This window comes from Choloepus didactylus, chromosome 19 (assembly GCF_015220235.1).
Source record: "Choloepus didactylus isolate mChoDid1 chromosome 19, mChoDid1.pri, whole genome shotgun sequence".
NCBI lineage: Eukaryota > Metazoa > Chordata > Mammalia > Pilosa > Megalonychidae > Choloepus > Choloepus didactylus.
In genome coordinates this window covers 39,293,748-39,314,746 of record NC_051325.1, presented here as the reverse complement: position 1 = coordinate 39,314,746, position 20,999 = coordinate 39,293,748, and the positions used below count along the sequence as shown (strand labels likewise).

Sequence of the window (20,999 nt, the reverse complement as noted above, 5' to 3'; positions counted from 1 at the left end):
GGGTCTGCCTCCTGACTGGGAAATACAGCCAACAAGAGACAAGCTTGCTAACTGCTCTGGTGGCAGGCCCAGGAGAATGCTGCTGTGTTAGAATTGGTCTGCTCTCCCAGAATTTGTCTGTGTTTTTTAAAGGCCAGATGTGGGCCAAGTGGGAGAAAGACAGCCTTCATAGGCTCTTCCTGGATCCTGTTCAGTAGGGCCTCCTGAAGAGATAAAGGGACCCAGGAGTAAGATGCAAGACAAATGACTACTGGTAATAGAGATGATTTGCTAAGACAATGTAGGAGAGGGGCCCCAAAGGGAACCCCTGGAGAGCCTATAAAATCACCCCATAATGGACAGAGACAACTGTAAACATCTGCCAGACCCAGAAAACACAAAGCCAGCTAACTATAATACTAATCCCCATCCCTTTCCCCATTTTTCTCTCCATGTCAATACTTTGAGTGACTGAAATGAGCTAGCTGGGATGGCAGAGGGAGAAAAATAGAGAAGAAACCTGACCCCCCTTTCACTGCAAGCTAACAGTTCAAAGGAGGTTAGAGCCACAGACACCAAAAGAACATAGTCACTTGTAGATTGTGAACAGCTTGCCGCTGTTCATCTAAGTCCATCCATTTGTCATTAAACATATATTGATTGAACACCTACTGTATGCCAGATCCTGAGCTAGACAATGGAAGAGACCCAAAGAGCAATAACACACAGACCCTGCTTAGAGCCTCAGTAGTTCACAGCTCATTTGAGAGACAGGCGTGTAAACAAATATTTTATACACATACAGTTTGGTAAGTGCTATAAAGAGGGAGTGGCCGGGCTTCATAGAGGCAGTGACATTATAACTTGATTGTGAAGAATAAATCAGCTGAGCAGACAAAGGAGGAAGGGTGTTTCAAGCAGGGTGTGTGCAAAGGCCCAGGGTTGTGCAAGAGCATGGGATGTTTGGGGAACGGCAGGGATTTCCTCTGGGTTCTCCTCTTGCTGATTCTGCCACTTCGGTTGGCTGCATGAATCTTTGTAATGCCCTCCGTCACCTGGATCTTTTCTCCCTGGTTCCAGCCCTGCTCCATTGGGTAGGTCTGGTTCTTGTCCTAGCCCCTCCCCATTGGCCAACTATGGCTCTAAGTAACTGGCTGTACCCAGGCTTGACACTTAAAAGTTGGTGGCATCTTTTCACCACTGTTCAGGGCTTGGGCAGTGAGGATGCTCAGTCACAGTTCCCACAGAACCATGTTCTCTCCTTCCTTGAAAATGAGCCCTTAATTATATTCCAACTTGAGAATGTATTTGCTGCCTCATGTGATGCAGCAACTAAGTTCTAAGATTCTGGACAGGAACCAGGCAGGAACAGGGCGGAAAGAACATTAGGCTTAAAGTCAGATACATTTACCTGGGTTTGTACTCCTGGCTTGGTCTTATGTCCTTGAGCCACCCACTTCCCCTCTCTGAGCCTCAAATTTTTCAGCTGCAAAATGGGCATAATAATACTTACCTATGGGGGTTCTTGAGTGGGGAGTGGGAGATGGAATTTAAGGAAGGGAGGAAGGAGTAGAAGGAGACAGCAAGAATCTGAGGTTTCTGAGCTCAAAAACAACAATAAGCTTTCAAGGTCCCTAACTATTAATGGTGCTTAGCTGTGGGGAGAGAAATGGGGGCAGGGAAGGGCAGTGAGGAGGGGACTTTTTCTTTTATTTTTATAAACTTTAGTATTGTTTGAAATTTTTTTACAGTGAACATGACAATTTTGTAATGAAAATCTATTTGGTGTGGATAGCATACGTCAATAAAAATGTATTTGAAAAGCTTATATTTGTGAAGCATTTCACTGGAAAGTCATCCAGAAGGCTGGTAAGAGTGGTTGCTTCTGGAGAGAACTGGGAGACCTGAAGTCCAGGGTGGGAGGGAGAATTTTCACTGTGCACTTTTGTACTGTTTGACTTTTGTCATCATGAGCTCCTATTACTTTTTCTTTCTAATATGTATTACTTTTTAAAAGAGTTTAAAATTATTTTAAAAATAAAATAAAGGAAACATTTTTTTTAATCTTCATTTTATTGAAATATATTCACATACCACGCAGTCATACAAAACAAATCGCACTTTCGATTGTTCACAGTACCATTACATAGTTGTACATTCATCACCTAAATCAATCCCTGACACCTTCATTAGCACACACACAAAAATAAGAAGAATAATAATTAGAGTGAAAAAGAGCAATTGAAGTAAAAAAGAACACTGGGTACCTTTGTCTGAGGAAACATTTTTTTTTTTTTTTTTTTTTTGCAAACACTGTTAGTCTTCTATTGTGTAACAAATTACCACAAATATTGCAGCTTAAAACAACATGCTCTACAAATTTAATTATTTATCACAATTATTATTATATTATTATCATAATTATTTTATGAATAATACAGTCACAATTATGTAATATATAATTAGAATTAAAATGATGTTATTATAACAATTTCTCTGTTCTTGAAACCCTCCTGTGAATTTTTCATTTCAGTTATTGTGGTCTTCAGCTCCAGTAATTCTGTTTGGTTCCTTTTTAAAATTTCTCTTTACTTAGACTCTCATATTGCTCATTTGTTGGTTTCCTAATATCCTGTAGTTTTTTCTCTGTGTTTTCTTTCAACTCCTTCAGCATTTTAAAGATCTTTTTTTTAACAGCCTTGTTTGGTATGTCCACATTCTCATCCTCTTCATTGTTGTTTTCTGGATTTTTATCCTCTTCCTTTGAATGGGCCAGCATTTCCTCTTTCTTTGTCTTGTACTCTTGCTACACACTGTACATTTTAATACTTTAAAATGTTAACTCTGGGATTTATTCCCTGGGGTGTCTCTTTCTTGGTTTTGTAACCAGCTGTTGATAAGACAGAGATTTTCTTGAGCCTCAGCCTTCCTACCAAAAAGGTTTAGCCAAGGCAAATGCAGTGTGCTGGGTTTTCCCTGTCTTTCTGGGCCTCTGCCTTGTCCTGGGTTTTTTCTTGTTAACTGTTTTGGAGTTACTTGTTTATGAGTTTGGTTGTTCCCTTTGTTCCCAGGAGACGAACTTCCCTCTCCCTAGTGTTTGAAGCTGGCAGACCTTTGCCCCCGACTACCTGCCTCTATAGTTTTTTATACTCCTTTCATTGTCTCAGGTTGCTTTTGCCTGGAGGGCAAATTCTGGGAGGAGGGTCACCCTGGGGAGGACTTTCCCAAGTCAGTCTTTCCCAGCCACAACAGGGCCAGGGACCAACGAAGGGTTGCCAACCAGCTCCAAGGTGCCCTGGAGAAGGGGGTCATCAAAAGTGCTATTCCAGTTTGCTAAAGTTGCCATTTTGCAAAATACAAAAAAAATGGATTGGCTTTTTTTTTTTTTTAATCTTCATTTTATTGAGATATATTCACATACCACGCAGTCATACAAAACAAATCGTACTTTCGATTGTTTACAGTACCATTACATAGTGGTACATTCATCACCCAAATCAATCCCTGGCACCTTCATTAGCACACACACAAAAATAACAAGAATAATAATTAGAGTGAAAAAGAGCAATTGAAGTAAAAAAGAACACTGGGTACCTTTGTCTGAGGAAACATTTTAAGTAAAAAACTAAAAGTGGAAAATATGTGGTTACTTTGTTCACGCCCTCACCGCAAGAGACACAAACACACAACCACTCACTCCCAACATTTCCAGCTTCAGACTGCAGTATTTGCTGCGGGATGGATTGCCCATTCTCCTCTCTGACAGGGTGTAGTCCCCGATAGGCCCAGCTGGGGGAGCCCTTGAGAGCTTGCTTGGGGAGACCTCCGAGCACAATTGCAGCTTCTTATGAGTCTAAAAGGCACCAACCAGATTGGCAGGGTGGGTGGAGGTGGGACTTACAGTTCTGGACTTGTCGGGGGCTGTCTGGGCTCCCCTGGCGAGGGACAGCCCAGGCCCCACAGATTAGAAAGAGCACAGATGGAAGGTCAGGGACTCTGGGCCCTGCTCCTGGCCAACCCCTAACCTGCAGGGTGATATGGAAGAAGGTCGGCCCTCCCTTGCTGTGGGAAGAACCAGGGTCAAGAATCTGGATTGAGTCCCAGCTTGGTCATTTCTAGCTATGTGACCTTGTACCAGGCACTTAACTTTCTGAGACTCTATTTCCTCATTTGAGAAACAGGGACAATAATAACTGAATCCTTTTTGTATTTTAACTATAATTTATTGAACACCTACTGTGTGCTTTATGTATGTAAAAACATTTAGTCCTTTTAACCTCTCTGTAAGCAAGTGTTTTTATCCTGATTTTACAAGTAAAGAAACAGGTTTGGAGAAATGAAATGATGTTTCTTTTAAAAATGTAAATAATGGTTAACATTTATGTATTGCTTACTATGTATGAGCAGCTGTTCTAAGAATTTTACTTGCAACAATCTAACAATTTAACTCATAACAACTCTATGAGATAGGAATATTATCATTATCCCCATTTGATAGATGACAAAGCTGAGACACCAAGAGATTAAATAATTTTCTTGAGATCACATAGCTGGTAAGTGGTGGAGCCAGGGTTTGAAGGCTGTTAGCCCAGCTCTTAATCATTATTTTACAGATCAGACAACTCTGCTGCCTAAAATCCTCCTTTGGGCTTCCTACTCCAGTAAACATAAAATCCAGCTTCCTTTGCATGGCTTACAAGGGCATACATGATGTGGCCCTGGCATAATCTGACCTCATCTGCTATCACTCTCCCCCCCAGTCATTCTGCTTCAACCACACCAGCTTCTCAGGGTTCCTCAGAGATGCCAAGCTCATTCCTGCCTCAGGGCCTTTGCATTTACTGTTCCCCCCACCAGATCTCTGCATGGCTCATTCTCTCACTACATTTAGGTCTCTGCTCAAATGTTGCCCCCTTCAAAGAGGCATTCTCTGCATATTTTATCTCAAGTAGATAATCTCTTTTACCTTGCTTAATTTTCTTCACAGCACTTATTCTCTGGAATTATGCATTAGTTTGTTTGTCTCTTCTACTGGAATGTGAGCACAGACTTAGATGTCTTGTCACTGCTGTCTATCCAGGGCTCAGGCCTCCAATAAATATTTTCTAAACAAATGAATGACTAGCCAAGGTCACCCAGCTGGTAAGAGGCAGAGCAGGACACAGACTGACCCCAAAGCCTGTGCTCTTGACCACTGAGCTGTGCTGGACAGGCTTGTGGAGAGACCATGGGAGTTCAGATAGCATGACGAATGTCATGCCACCTGAAAAACTGCGAAGTGCTTGAAAACAGCAAGGGATTGTTATTATTTGGTTCAGTGCTCACCTGCGAGATGGGGGTAATAACACCCTGGCCTGGTGACTTATAAGGATGTTTTGCAAAGTGCCAATGAGATAATGGAAACAAGGGAACATTTTAAGAAGTTAAAGGCTCTATATCATGGAAGGGTCTATAAAGACTATTTCCATGCCAGTGACTTCCCAAGGCTCCCATCCTCTACCTTGAGTTTGCCATAAATATTGCTGACAGGAGGGGGGGAGGTGGGGGAGACATGGGGAACTCAGGGACTCTGTGTCCCAGTAATTAAACATGTCGGGACTCAAGCACTGCCAGCAGCAGCATCTGGTTGCAATTACCAGAGGGGACCAAAGTGATCAGTCACTTTATAGTGAGAGCCAGGCAGGTCCCCTGGGCTCCTCCCTTGACACGACCTTCAGACCAAACTCAGAGTCCCCTTTCCCTGCTCCCACCCCATTCCTGGGAATGCCTTGGTCCTCAAACAGCCCTGCCCTGAGACTCCTCCATGTCCCCAAAGTTTCAGACCATTGGATGAGACCTTGGCTGAAAGCCAAGAATACTGTAGCTGCCCACTCCACCTTTTCAGTTCTTGTGTTTCTGGAGCCTAGGTTAGGATTCTTTGGTACAGAATATGTCAAAGTGGCAATTAAAAAGTAACTTAACCTCTCTGAACTTCAATTTCTTCAACTGTGAAACTGGGGTGTCAGGAGTACCTTCATTGTAGGGTTGTTGTAATGATAAAATAAGATCAAAATGCAATGCAATAGACTAGGCCAAAGTCTAGTTTACCAGCGTAAGTACCCCAATAAATAGGAGCTATTATTATTATCTGCCAGTTGCTAGGCTAATCATTGTTTTATGATTCATTTCATTGAATCCCTACAAACACCCTGTGAGGTAGGTACTGTCATTATTTCTGTCTAGGGTTCATAGAAGTTCAGAGGTTCTCCAAGATCATGCAATGGGTAAACAGCAGAAGTGGGACTCAAAACCAGGTCTGTCTCCAGAGCCCTTGCCCTTTCTCAAACCATGTGCGGGCACATCTTGTTTGTTTGACTCATTTGGCCCTTCATTTAGTTACTCAATCAAGCTTACAAAGTGCCTATTAAGTGAGCTAGACAGAATCCATCCCTTTAAGGAACTCAGAGGCAAGCAGGGAAGGCTCACTATGTCCATGAGTAACCATACCTTAAAGTAGAAAATGGTGACTTTCACATAAAAGAGCTGGTTGGAGATTCATTCATTCAGACCATATATACTGAAAATCTGCTGTATGCTGGCCCTGTGCCAAGCACTAGGAATGAGTCAAAGAAAAGTAAGGTACAGTCTAGTCATAATCTAATGGGGGGGGGACAGATATGTAAATAAATCATTACGGTTATAAGGAATTAAATTATATTAAATATATAAAAACCAGACAGAAGCAATGAACTCTGTTGGAGACAGGGGATAGAGGCAGAAACTGGATAATCTTTGAGACGCCAAAATGAAAAGGGCACAGAAAATGTGTGGTGCAATTCAGAAAGATTATGTATTTTCTGGGGGGCTGGAGGAGGTGGCATGCGAATCGGCTGTTGTTCAATGGGTAGATTTTAGATAGAGGGAGGGTTGGAACAGACATCGTGGAGGCCTAGAAGCCACTTATAAGGGGATTGCAGTAGGGCAAGCACTGAAGGAGACTGAGGCAGTGGTGGAGGCAAAGGGAATGGAGAGGAGGGGAGGAACACCAGAGATGTTGGATCTTGTCACAGAGTTAAGTGGAGACAAGTCAAAAAGGAAGGCAAGAGTTGTGAACTTGGGCAACTGGGGAATAGTAATGAGTTCAGCCCTTCCTTAAAGCACCTCAAAATAGTGCCTGGTGGTGCACTGGTCCTTTGAAATGGGGAGGCGGAGTTCTACCAAGTTTCCTGATCTTAGAGCACCAGAGGAAGCCCAGAATGACCAAATTATGCTCCTGGGCTCTGAAGATCTGTGAGGACCCGGGAGGATCCCAACAAATAGACTGGTCAGGCACTTGGACACCTTGGCCATGAGTTTCATCTTCCATTCATCAAACGCTGAGCTTCTACTCTATGCCAGGCTATGCTGAGAAACCAATCTGGTAACCTCAGAGCACAAACAGATCTCTATTATGTAGGTTTATAATAGCCAAAAGGTGGAAACAACCCAAATGTCCATCAGTGGATGAACAGACAAACAAATTGTGGTATATCCATACAGTGGAATATTATTCACCCACTAAAGAAACAAGGTACTGATAAATGCTGCAACTTGGATGAACCTTGAAAACATGCTAAGAAGCGAAAGAAGCCAGACACAAAAGGTCATATATTGTATGATTCCTTTTATAGGATATATCCAGAATATGTAAATCCATAGAGACAGAAAGTAGATTAGAGGTTACTGGGGTATGGGGGAAGAGGGAATTTCACGGGTACAGGGTGTTTTTGTGAAGTGCTGAAAAAGTTTTGAAACTAGAGAGAGCCAGTGGCTGCACAACATTGTGAATATACTAAATAACACTGAATTGCACCTTTTTAAATGGTGAATTGAATGGTATGTGAATTTCACCTTAATAAAAAAAATAATAGAAAACTAAATAATAAATAAGGAAGCCTACCTGACTACCATGTCTTCTTCTGTTCTTACCATGTGACAAGCTTGTTGTAGTGAGACGTACACGAGGGAGTGACTGGCTGTGTCTGGGGATTGGGGGAGGCTTCCCCCAGGAGATGAGTTTTCAGCTGAACCTCTCAGGATGGACTTCCTCCAGTGTGGGAGTGAGCGGAGGACATTCCAGATGAAAGGAATAGCTTTCCCTCCGGTGACCCTGTGGTGAGTTGCCCAGAGGCTCTGTGGGGAAGGAAGGGGGCTTCAGTACTGAAAGGAGGGCACTTTCAGCTGGAATTCTGAATCCTGAGCTACCAGAAAGTATGTGGGAAATCTCTTTTCTGGCTTCCTGCAGGGGCCGCTGCTGCCCCAGGCTGGGCCGCCGCTCTGGACTCAGCCAGTCCTTTCCAGGAAACCTCCGAGGATGCCTTTGCAGGGGTGGTGGTGGGGTATACCCTGGACTTGCCCTGTCAGAAGAGTGGGCTCAGGGGTGGCAATGACCCCAAGCCTGAAGGAATCATCTGAGTTCAGTCAATGGCATTTGGGGGGAGGGCTGCAGTGGGCATTGATATTTCTCTGGGTCACCACAAGTTTATTAAAATAAAAGAAACTGTGGGTAAACGCTGCCATCTGTGCTGTTCCCTCCACCCCCAGCAACACACAACAAATCAGGCCCCAGACTAGACGCAGCGGTTGTAACTGCTTTAAAAACACTCCAAGGACTTAACTGAAAACCCAAACTCCCCATGCTTCTGGGGCTTAAGATCCTTGCGTTCATTCCTCGGCATCTCCCCTCAGGAAGGTGGGGTGGGCTGCTCCGGGAGGTGGAGGTGAAGACCCCTGAGTCTGCTCCATGGTCTGGGAGCCCCTAAGCCCGCAGTCCCGTGGCAGGGCTCTGTGCCAAGAGCCCCCGTGAGCCACGGCCTCGAAAGGGCAGCGGTGATTTTTTTCACATAAATATATCGCACTTAAATGAGTTTAGACAGCATGACATCAGAGAGTAATTAAATTGGTTTGGGTTGGAATTCCGTTTCCAATTCCTGAGTTCAGGTTTGTAAAAGATTTTTCTGAGCACCTGCAGGCCTGTGTGTGTGTGTGTGTGTGTGTGTGTGTGCGTGCATGAAGTATTTTCACTGGAAAGGATTCAAAACTTAAAAAAAAAAAGAAAAAAAAAAAAAAACCTGGAGCATACAGGCAGCATTACGCCATTCTTCCTTCTTGGAAAAATCCCTCAGCTTTATACAAGCCTCCTTCAAGCTCTCAGTCAGTTGTGCAGGAGAAAGGGGGCGGTCGGCTTTCTCCTTTCAAGAACGAGTTATTTTCAGCTGCTGACTGGAGACGGGTGCAGGTCTGGATACGAGAGCATTTCCACTATGGGACTGGATACAAACACACACCCGACAGACTTCAAGAGTCTCAGACAGAGGAGAAAGCCTTTCCATCTGCTGCTACTGCTGCTGCCGTTGCTTTTGAGGGTCCACTCCTTTCATGGTTTTTCCTGCCAAACCAGAGGCACCTTCACTCCTGCCACCATTCTCCTTGGTGCCCTTCAGCGGCTGGCCAGAGGATGAGACTCCTCAAACTCCTCACTTTCTTGCTTTGGCACCTGGCCTGGCTGGACCTGGAATTCATCTGCACTGTGTTGGGAGCCCCTGACTTGGGCCAGAGACCCCAGGGGGCCAGGCCAGGATTGGCCAAGGCAGAGGCCAAGGAGAGGCCTCCCCTGGCCCGGAACATCTTCAGGCCAGGGGGTCACAGCTATGGTGGGGGGGCCACCAATGCCAGGGCAAAGGGGGGCACTGGGCAGACAGGAGGCCTGACACAGCCCAAGAAGGATGAGCCCAAAAAGCTGTCCCCCAGATCAGGTGGCCCTGAACCCAAGCCAGGACAACTTCCCCAGACAAGGCAGGCTGCAGCGCGGACTGTGGCCCCCAAAGGACAGCTTCCCGGGGGTAAGGCACCCCCAAAGGCAGGAACTGTCCCCAGCCCCTTCCTGCTGAAGAAGGCCAGGGAGCCCGGACCCCCTCGAGAGCCCAAGGAGCCGTTCCGCCCGCCCCCCATCACGCCCCACGAGTATATGCTCTCGCTGTACAGGACGCTGTCCGATGCTGACAGAAAGGGAGTCAACAGCAGCGTGAAGTTGGAGGCAGGACTGGCCAACACCATCACCAGCTTTATTGACAAAGGGCAAGGTGAGGGGGCGGGGTCGCAGGGGCACGGCTCACAGGGAGGGGCGTCTGCACGCATGGAGGGGTTGCAGAGCCTGACACTGCACTGGAGGGAGACGGTGTGTGCATCTGGCCTGGGGTGGGTGTCTGGGACTTATCTCAGAGTCCTGGGCTGGTGGCATGTCAGAGTTGCAGGGCACCTAGAGATCAACAAATCTCATTCCTTAAGGGGCATAAGGAGACACTAGACCTGCTCAGGACACACAGTCAATTGGTGGCAGAATTGGGGACCAGACTCCAAGAGCACCAGGCCCAACTTTCCAGGGTCCAGGGGTTTGTGAGTTTTCCCAGAGGCAGAGAGAGAAATGAACTTCTAGATCCCTATGGTTCTATGACTCTGCCCTCAGGCTAGGGAACAGAGGAGGCAGAGGAGAAGAAGACCGTAAACGGGGCATCTTGGAGGCGTGGAACAATGTGGAGATACGTCAGAAGGCAGCAGACCTAGGGTCTAGCTCATGATGTGACCTTGGGAGAGCCCTTTCTCCCCTCAGGGTCTCAGTTTCCCCTTCTTTACAACTACATGGGGGTTAGACTGGATGATTTCTGAGAACCCTTCAAATAAGAAAACTATGCCCTGTCCTGGAAGAGCAAAGCACAGATAATTTTCATCATTAGCCCAGGGGTATACCTGCATCCCTCACGTTTCCCTCTGTCCACCTAGTGTTACTGCTTGCTTTTTCCTCTAAACTTGCTCTATGACTTTAGCAAGCCCCTTTCCCTCTCAGGGCCTCAGTTTCTCCATTAGTATTAAGAGGGGGGCGGACTGGCTGATTGCTGAGGTTGCTAGCCCATTGCTCTCCTCTGGTTCCGTGAGTCTCAGGCCTGTGGCAGGCCCGATGGGGGAGGGGGTCAGAGAGTGGGAGAGGCTCCTCATTAGAGCTGGCCCGTGGGGGCCTGGTAGGGGGCAGGGAGACACAGAGGCAGCAGGTCTGGCTGAAGAGGGGGAGGTGGCCTGGCTGCCTGCCCAGCCAGGGAAAGCTGTGACCCCTTGGGGACTCATAAAATATGTCCTTGTGCCCCCCAGCACTAAGGGAACATGGGGAGGGAGAGATGGAGAGTTTAAAGGCCTAATTAGTCACCTTCTAGAGCAATATACGAATGCTCCCCAATGGCAAATTGGTATTTAGGAAGAAGGGCAAGCTCAATCAGACATACTCCTGAGCCTCTCATACACACATACAGCTTTATTTTTATACACACATGCTGAATCACATCCACACAGGCCTTCTTACATGTATACACAAAGGGATCATACACATACATACACTTGCACACTCTTTCATGTTCATTGAAGCCCAGTCATACATACCCATAACATGTCATTCACACATGAACATATGAACCCAATCATTCACACCCAGAAATACACACAAACTGTCACATATACATACTCACACACCGAGCAGGGTAAGTCACATATACAATGAAATCATTAGACTGGAAAGGCAGGGAAACTACATTATAGACCAGCTTTGTCATTAACTTGCTGTGTGACCTTAGGCAAGTCACTCCCCATACCTGTACCTCATCTGTAAAAGGAAAACACTAAGATCTCCTTTAAACTATAGTGGAAGCAGCTCAGAATTAGATGTAAAAAGATCTAGACTAGAGTTCCAGTTCTACTCTTTCCTAGTTGGTGACCTTGAGCAAGTCACATAATTTCTCTGAGCCTCAGGTTCCTCTTCTAAAAATAGGAGAAATTATAATACCCTCCCTACCTCACAAAGGAGGTATCAAATTAGGTAATGGATGGGAGAGAGGTATGTGGAAGGCAATTATAAAGATGATGACTGTCAGCTACATGTCTGGAATCACAAGAGCCACTCAAATCATCTGCAGTCACATCTACAATTTAACACCCCTACTTGGTCTACTTTGTAGGAAGCTCCCTCATTTTGAAAAAGGCTCTCAGTGGTTTGGGTCTTGGCCCCTGTCATAGTGGGGAAGAGGTTAAAGAAAGTTCTGCTGGTAGCCCTCCCCTGAGGCCTTGAGGTAACGGGCTCCCTCGGTGGGTTCAGGGAATGACTTCTGGTTTTCTCTCTAGATGACCGAGGCCCTGTGGTCAGGAAGCAGAGGTACGTGTTTGACATAAGTGCCCTGGAGAAGGACGGGCTGCTGGGGGCTGAGCTGCGGATCTTGCGGAAGAAGCCTTCAGACACGGCCAAGCCAGCAGCCCCCGGCGGCGGGCGGGCTGCCCAGCTGAAGTTGTCCAGCTGCCCCAGCGGCCGACAGCCGGCAGCCTTGCTGGATGTGCGCTCCATGCCAGGCCTGGATGGATCTGGCTGGGAGGTGTTTGACATCTGGAAGCTCTTCCGAAACTTTAAGAACTCAGCCCAGCTATGCCTGGAACTGGAGGCCTGGGAACGGGGCCGGGCCATGGACCTCCGTGGCCTCGGCTTTGACCGGGCTGCCCGGCAGGTCCACGAGAAGGCACTGTTCCTGGTGTTTGGCCGCACCAAGAAACGGGACCTATTCTTTAATGAGATTAAGGCCCGCTCCGGCCAAGATGATAAGACCGTGTATGAGTACCTGTTCAGCCAGCGGCGAAAACGGCGCGCCCCGCTGGCCTCTCGCCAGGGCAAGCGGCCCAGCAAGAACCCCAAGGCCCGCTGCAGTCGGAAGGCACTGCACGTCAACTTCAAGGACATGGGCTGGGATGACTGGATCATTGCACCCCTTGAGTACGAGGCCTTCCACTGTGAGGGGCTATGCGAATTCCCCTTGCGCTCCCACCTGGAGCCCACGAACCATGCGGTCATCCAGACCCTCATGAACTCCATGGACCCTGAGTCCACGCCACCCACCTGCTGTGTGCCCACGCGGCTGAGTCCCATCAGCATCCTCTTCATTGACTCTGCCAACAATGTGGTCTATAAGCAGTATGAGGACATGGTCGTGGAGTCTTGTGGCTGCAGGTAGCAGCACTGGCCCTCTGTCTTCCTGGGTGGCACATTCCCAGGATGCTGGTCATGAGAGCCCCTCCTTGCACTCCTGGAATCACAGAGGGGTCAGGAAGCTGTAGCCAGGAGCATCCACACAGCCCAAATGAAAGGGGAGCCCAACAGCCTTGCTCACTTTCTGAGTGTGTCTTGGGCTAAAGGTCCTTTTCTGTGCACAAGTCCCCCTGCTGAGGATTTCTTCCCTTCTGCTGCTCTGACTGGCAGAGACAGGCTTCGGCCCAGGGAGACAGACTTTGAGTGGGACTGAGATCCAGGAGGCAGCATTTTCCAATGTGACTTGGCCCATGATCTTTCCTTTTGCTGGGCCTCCTTGGCCCCCGGACTCTCCGGGGAGGTCTGGAGCTATCCTGAGCTCCTCTTGGGAGGCCACAGGCACCACCTTCTCCTTGAATCACCTTTGTACCTGGCGACTTCCTGCCCCTGGGGCAGATGAGATCCTGATCGGGCAGGGTGGGAGAGAGGGAGAGGGGGCTTTGGCAGGGGTGAGGCGTGTGAGATTATTAGCCTGTTAGATTAAAATGTACATTGATGAGATAAAAAGCAAAATACGTGCCTAAAGCTGTAGCAAATTTCTTGTTTACTCCAAGGGACCCAGTCATCCCTCAAAGAATTACTAATCCAAGGAGGGGAAGTGGGTTGCCTCACACACACACTTGGTTTCCAGAGCCCACTCCCCACCCCTACTCCTAGAAACTGAAGCAGAATGGGACAGATAGTCCTGGCTGAGCAGGGCCAACACTGACCTCTAACCCCATTCCTGTTCCTGCCAAGGGCCCGCCGGTCTGGAGCTCCATCTGCTCCGCTGGGGCCTGGCAACAGAATTAGGTTTTCTTTCTGACATTCCTTAGTTAAGTTTGTTGTCTCTGAAATGGATCCCTAAATGGGAGGGAAATTGGGGATTTCATTTCCTCCAAAATTATCTCCACTTCACTGGTATCTGTCCTGGCCTCACCAAACCTCCCCTCTCCCACAAAGTCACAGAATTAACTGGCCACCATTTACAGGGCCACCTACTTCTCCCCTGGGGAAGCTGGGTTGCCAGCTCCTTTTTGCCACTGATCACTGTTCCTTGCGTGATCTTGTCTGTGGCCCTGTTACCCTCCAAGTCAGCACCCTCACTTCTCACTGCTCGCCTATCACCTCCCACTTCCTTGCTCCCAACTTCAGACACAGAATTGGGGCCTATATATTAGATAAGTAACCTCCCCAATGCCAGACATGTCCTGACAATGTTTCCTGCTTAAGGCTTGGCCCAGAATAAATACTCACTTGCCTTTCTCCACTGCAATCTTCTGGGATGCACGGCATATGAACCCTTGGGAGGGGAACATAAGTCCTCTGGTGGGGAAATTAGGGCACCTGGGCCCTTGGCCTGAGGCCTCAGGACCAGGTTCGGTTCTACCTGGCTGAAGGGAGTGGAGGCCTCTGGCTCATGCCCAGGGGGCCTCTGATTTTTACCTCTCCAGCTGGGTCTTTGATTCCTGGGGCTCCTAGTTAAAGCTGTTTCAACAGTAGGGATTCCTGCCCAGCTATGGGCAGATCTTGTGTCCCTTCCCTCTGGGCCTGAAACCTGGGCTGTCGGGACCTGAAGCAAGAGGCCAGTGTAGGGGCGGCTTACCTTAGAGCTGCCTCCTTGGCTTGGAGGCCATTATCTGTCCCTGAGAGACCAGCCTGAGCCTGGAGCCTGGCCCTCCTTGGCCAGGCTTCATTGTGTTTGGCTGGTGGTGGGGCTGGGAGCTCTGGAAGTAAACAAAGGAGCTGCCACAGGGAGACAGAGTTCTGGTGCGTGTGAGAGAATGAGCCCAGAAGGGAGGTACTTGGGAAGCCAGAAGAGCGGGCTGTGGATACAGGTAGAGCAGTGTAGAAACTGGGTGGCTGGAAACCCATGGGCAGAGAGGCAGAAGACAAATGGGTAACAGGTGGGGCTGTCTCCCAGATGCAGTTATTTCCTAGGCTGTGTCCCTTGTTTCTTAGAAAGTCCTGACAACTGGAGCTGATCCCTGCCTTAGCAGAGAGGGTCATGTCATCTCAGCCACAGCTCTCTTCCTGCTGAAGTCCTGGGCTTTGAATGGATTGTTGAGGCTCTAACTTGATATCCTATGAGCTTCCTTTCCCACCTCAACCTGCCCTAGAACTCTCTTTCACAAAACAGTCACTCAGACTGTGTCCCTGCCTCTTTCTCGCCCAAATCAGATCAGATCACTGTGGGTGGGAACAGCCAGCCCTTCCGTCCTAACCATTGGATCTCTTCATCTGCTTTCTTGGAAAATGCTCTACGCCAGGCATGCACTTTCAGCGCCAATAATACGCTGCATACTTGCCTGGTACATTCATTCCCAAAAGGGTAAAAGACTTATGCCATACTTTGGAGTCCACAACACTTTCCCATCCATGGTCTCACAGCTCTGTAGGTTTAAATTTCAGATCTGTCAGTTAGACATGAAGGCCTTGGGCAGGTAACTTAATTCCCTGAAGCTCGGTTTCCTCATTTGTAAAAAGGGGGAGTGAGGGGGGTGTTAAACAATATTCCTATTTCATAGGGCCATCGGTGAGGATTATGGGAAGCACTCAACACAGTACCTGGCACAGAGGAGGCACTCAATAAGTGTTAGCTGTTATCATTATGGCACCTCCTATGAAGGCATAAATAGCCCCATGAAACAGTCAGGGCAAAGAATTACACCCCCTCTGCCACCCCCGCTGCCCCCCATTCTCCTGCCCCATTTTTAAAGATAGGGAAGCTGAGACCCAGAGAGGGGAAGCAGCAGAGTGGTAACAGAGCTTGCTTGTAGGTCTCCTGCCAGGTCGCAGTGTTCTTTGCACAGTTCTTGCTACTTTTCTGTACCCCAGCTCCACTGGTCCCAGTTCTGGCCAGCAGTCAAATCATCTCCTGGGTCTTAGCTCCCTGGAATTACAGGTATCTCTTTAGGGACACACAGTGCTGTGAGCTCCTACAGAGAAATAGCTAAGCAGGGTTTGGGGTACAGGAAGTAGAGGCCTACGGGGGAGGAAAAAGAAGAGGCTCTGAGTGGTCCTTATCTTGGACCTAGGGTCACTAATGGGAGGATCACCTTTCCTAGGGCTTACAACACATGTTTTTGGGAAGCCTCTCAGACTTCACTCTGACTCGACAACCAGTTCTTCTGATCTGATTACAGATGTGAGGAAGATAATAGGAAAAGGTTAATCACATGTGCTTAGAATCCAGGCAGACCTGGGTTCCAGTCCTGGTTCTCCCACTTTCTAGCTGAGTGATCATGGGCAAGTTACTTAATCTCTCTGAGCCTCAGTTTCCCTATCTGTAAAGGGAGATAATTCCAAATTTACTGGGCCTGGGGTTCAGGAGAGGGGATATACATTCACTCCACCATTCTTGTACCCTGGAAGTAATCTGAAACATTACCCACAATCCATTTTCTATAAAGCAGACAAGAGAGTCCTTTTAAGAAGGACAGGCATATCATATCATGTGCCTGCCCTTCTTAAAATAAAATGCAAACTCCCTACCATGGCCTCCGAGGCCTCTAAAACCTGTATGTTGCCTGCCTCTCAGAACTCATTCTCTATGTTGCTCTCCTCACTCACTACATTCCAGACCCACCCTAACCATCAGAACCCTTCAACTTTTTCTTTGGAGAAAGTCACCTTGACTTTCCTTTTTGCTTCAAACTCATCAAGCCAATTCTTGCCTCAAGGACTTTCCATTTGCTCTTCCTTCTCCCTGAAATGCTCTATGTCCTGATGTATACATAGTAGAATCAACAGAATTTGCTGATCAAATTTCCAGATGAAAGAAGATGGAAGTCTCAACTAGGAAAGAGACAGTAGAGATTGGAAAGGAGGAGATGGAATTTTTGTGTGTGTTGGAAGGGAGAGAGTAAGGGAGAAGCAAAATCAAGGGTGATTCCTGCATTTTATTGCTTGGGCAACTGGGTAGATGGTGTGCCATTTAATGAAAAAAGGGAACACAGGAGGAGGAAGAGATTTTGAGAGGAAAATGATGAGTTCAATTTTGGACATGTCAAGTTTGAAGAAATCTTAAGTGTTTAACCTTAGATAGCAAAAGCAGCAACTGTTCCATGCAACAAGAAAAGAAGGGATGAAAGCACATGATAATAGCAGGTTTGTTAATTTGGTGGCTTGAAGTTGAGCTTCCTTCTGATGGCTTCTAATTTCTGTTTTCTCTGTGAAGTAGGAGATGAGGCCATATGTTCAGAGACAGTAGGAAGGGGGTCAGAGTTAAGATTTGAGGAATATGGAAAAGGTTCCATTTAGCGGTTTTGGAGAATGGGGGCATATTTGAGAGCATAATAGAGGTTGGTAATCATGAATTTTTTTGTGGCACCAGTATACCACTTGCATGATTTTTTCCAACAGTACTCAATAATCCAGATACAGCATGGAGTAAATACACAATTACAGGGTTGGGGTTTTTCTAGGTGGACAGGATAGGACATTTGAGCAAGGGAGTTAATATTAGCAAGAGAGTAAAGTGATATACTGATAGTCTGAGCTAGATGGGTTAGGAAATAAGAAGAGGAGAGGATTGAGAAACTATTTAAAGAGAAGAGATAAAAAGCCTGAAGGTCTCAGTGGGATAGAATGACAAAGGTAAGAGGAGAAATGAATGAGAGCTAAAAGGAAAGGAGGGTGAGGACAGAGAATAGCATAAATTAAAAATTTCAGTGTTATAACAATTCTGGTGATGAGGTCCATAATGTGGTCCTTGGAGTGAGTGACTGGGCTGGAGATAAGGGGCTGAGAGGCCAGACTCATCCTTGTGTGTGATGAAGTCTAGAGTTATGGCAGGACATCTTCGGGTAGGCGGGAAGATTGTAAAGCAAGCACCCAGTCCTCAAAGAATGAGGGTGCATGAGAAGGAGTTTGGTAAATGACAGTGAGTATGGTAGTACAAGGGTTTATCATTTAACACGAAGCTGAGGCATCATGGTCTGAAAGCACAGTTGAGGCATGTGGAGGACTTAAGCCCTGATGGAGAATTTGAGAATGTAGAACGAAGGTGACAGAGTAGGTTCCATATAAGAGTGCTTGCTACAGAGGACATAGTTTCTTTCTTTCTTTTTTTTTTTTTAATTTCATTTTGAAATAAATTCAAACTTACAGGAACAGTTGCAAAAACAATACAAAACCCATACACAGAACTCCAGCATACCCTGACCCCCCTCCCCCAATACCACGATCCACAAACTTTAACATCCTGTGACACCACCATTTCTTTCTTTACCCTCCCTCCCTCCCTCCCTATCTAACATCCATCATCTATTGCTCTGTCTTCTGAACATATGAGAGCAAGCTGCACACATCCTTGAACAAACAATATAATTCACATATACCTTTCCCATGAACAAGAACATTCTTTTAGGCAATCCCATTAAGGGCAGTTAAGAAGTTCAAGAAATTTAACATTGATACAAAGCTTACATTTCATATTTCCTTTTTTTTTTTTTTCCTTATGTCCCAACTGTGTCCCTTTGAGCCTCCTCTCATCCATCCTCAGATCCCATCCAGGATCATCCTTGGCATTTAATTGGAGGACATAGTTTCTCAGGTAGATTCCAGGTTCCAGGAAGGTTAGTACATGTAGAAAATACTTGGTAAAGAGAATGAGTGCATAGGGGAGTGCATTAAAGGGTCTGAAGAAGAGTGTGTTGAGGGGGGTGTCATTCTCAATAAATGTTTGTTGAATAATACTATAATTAAATGAATGACCATCCAGTGAGTTAAGGCTCTTAGAGATGGTACAGTGTAAAGATATTAAGAATAATGAAAAAAATTTTAATATCAAAGAGGTTGACCATAATCTCCCCCAAATTGCCCCCCCCCATCAGAGTCAGAACCTTGGGCTGGAGGGATCTAGGGGCTATCCCATGTGGCAATTCTGATGTTCTTATTGGCTTCAGGCTGCTTGACTTCAAGATCAAGTGGGGACTGGAAGGGCCTGGACCAGAGCTTTCCTTCAGTTGTTGGACCCCCAAAGGCTCATGCTATATCATTCTACCACCAAACTCATGGACACTCCCTATTTATCATAGATTTTGGCATCAAACATACAGTGTGCTTCTTCATTTCACATCCAGTTGTCATCCTACATGACCTAAATGTCTATGTAGATGGCCCATCCTAACCCCTGGGCTCTCAGTTCTTTGAAGACTTCTATTCCAGGGATTTTCACCTCCACGTGACTTCAGTCACCTTCTTCCATAGCCATCCCCTTCACTTTGTCACTACTCAGAATAATCCTAACTCTAACATCATAAATTCAAATAATCTCACTGTCTGACTACAACTTCGAATCCTTTAAGCCTTTGCTCAGTTATTCCCATTATACTTTCTTTTACTCATTTACTCCCTCTTCTTTCCTCTCTTCATTTCCTTCACTATCTGGACTTACTGGCCTATCACTTGAAACTTTTCTTGACAAAATCATCACTTCCTTGCCCTTATAACAGGCTTTCCATGGCATGGAAAAACCTAATTTTTAATGAAACCAATTTTCAGCTCTCTCTTCTGGCTAACAAATGCTTTTGGAGTAAAATCACACAGAAGTAGATTGGTGCCATTAAAATTTTTGCTCTTAAATGTACAAGAATGTTCATGAAAACATTGGCTATAAGAGCAAAAAAAAAAAAAAAGGAAATAAACACTGCCAACTATACCATATCATATGATGCATCATAAGATAGAAGTCTATCTGGCGTTAAAAGGAAATGAACTGAGTCAATATGGAGCAATATATCTCTGTCTATCTATCTATCTATCTATCTATCTATCTATCTATCTATCTATGTATCTGTCAAACCTGTTGAGTTAGAAAAAAGAAACAGAAAAATAACATGATATGTTGCTAATTATGTTACACACACACACACCAAAATGATAGTTTCTAAGGGAACGTGTATATGTATGTAAAAGTATTTAAAAAGATGTGGAAGGAAATTCAATTTTAGACAGCATAGAAGGGTCTAAGAGTCAAGGATATAGTAAAAGGGACTTTAGCATTATGTGTAGTGTGCTAATCTTTAGAAAAGAGAATGTAATCATGTAACACCTGTTAATTTAAAATGAAATAATACACTAAAATTTTTAAAATGAAGACTATCCAACCTCAAGTTCCTCAGTGTTTCCCGGGTCCCCTTTTCTTTCATTCTTCATTGTGGCTATTTTAAACTTTCTACACTCTTCTAAACTAAACTCCCAGACCATCTGCATCCCTCTAAATAGGAAAACTCTCCTTCTAGTTCACAAAGAAAATGGAAGCCATCAGAAAGGAAAATTAAAAAATTTTTATTTTGAAATACTTTCAAGCATCAGGACAGTTACAAAAATAATACAACCCCAGAAAGAGAACTTCAACATACCCTTAACTCCCTCCCTCAATATCCAGATCAATCAATTTTGCCATTTTGCCTTCCTATCTCTCTATCTATTCACCCATCAATTTTCTGAACACTTGAGTATAGGTGATATACAACATGCTCCTTAAACACTTAATACCGCCATGTACATTTCCTAAGAACAAGGATATATTCACTATGTAACCACCTTAAGTGCAGTTATCAAGTTCAAGAAATTTAGCACTGATACAGATTAAAGACTTTGTTCCATTTTTTTCATATGTCCCAATAATGTCCCTTTGAGCCTTTTCTCATCCCTTGCTAGTTCCCATCCAGGACCATATATTGCTTTTAATTAACATTGTCTCTTTAGTTTTTTTTTTTTTTTTTAGCTTTGGAAACATATATAGAACATAAAATTTCCCATCTTAACCACTCCCAGGCATACTAATTCAATGGGAGTAATCACAATCACAATATTGTGGTACCCTCACCACCTTCTATTACTAAAACTTTCCCATCGCTCCTAAAAACCCTATACTCATTATGCATTAACTTCCCATTCCCCT

General features: G+C 45.7%; 1 protein-coding gene across 1 annotated transcript; it reads left to right on the top strand.

Annotated features, from left to right (window-relative positions):
* The first annotated feature begins 9,454 nt into the window (after positions 1 to 9,454).
* Positions 9,455 to 13,515, top strand: GDF5 (growth differentiation factor 5). Its single transcript, XM_037811984.1, has 2 exons — positions 9,455 to 10,079; positions 12,160 to 13,515. Exons 1-2 carry the CDS (start codon positions 9,455 to 9,457, stop codon positions 13,032 to 13,034), a joined length of 1,500 nt encoding a protein of 499 aa, XP_037667912.1. The 3' UTR covers positions 13,035 to 13,515.
* Positions 13,516 to 20,999: the final 7,484 nt, after the last annotated feature.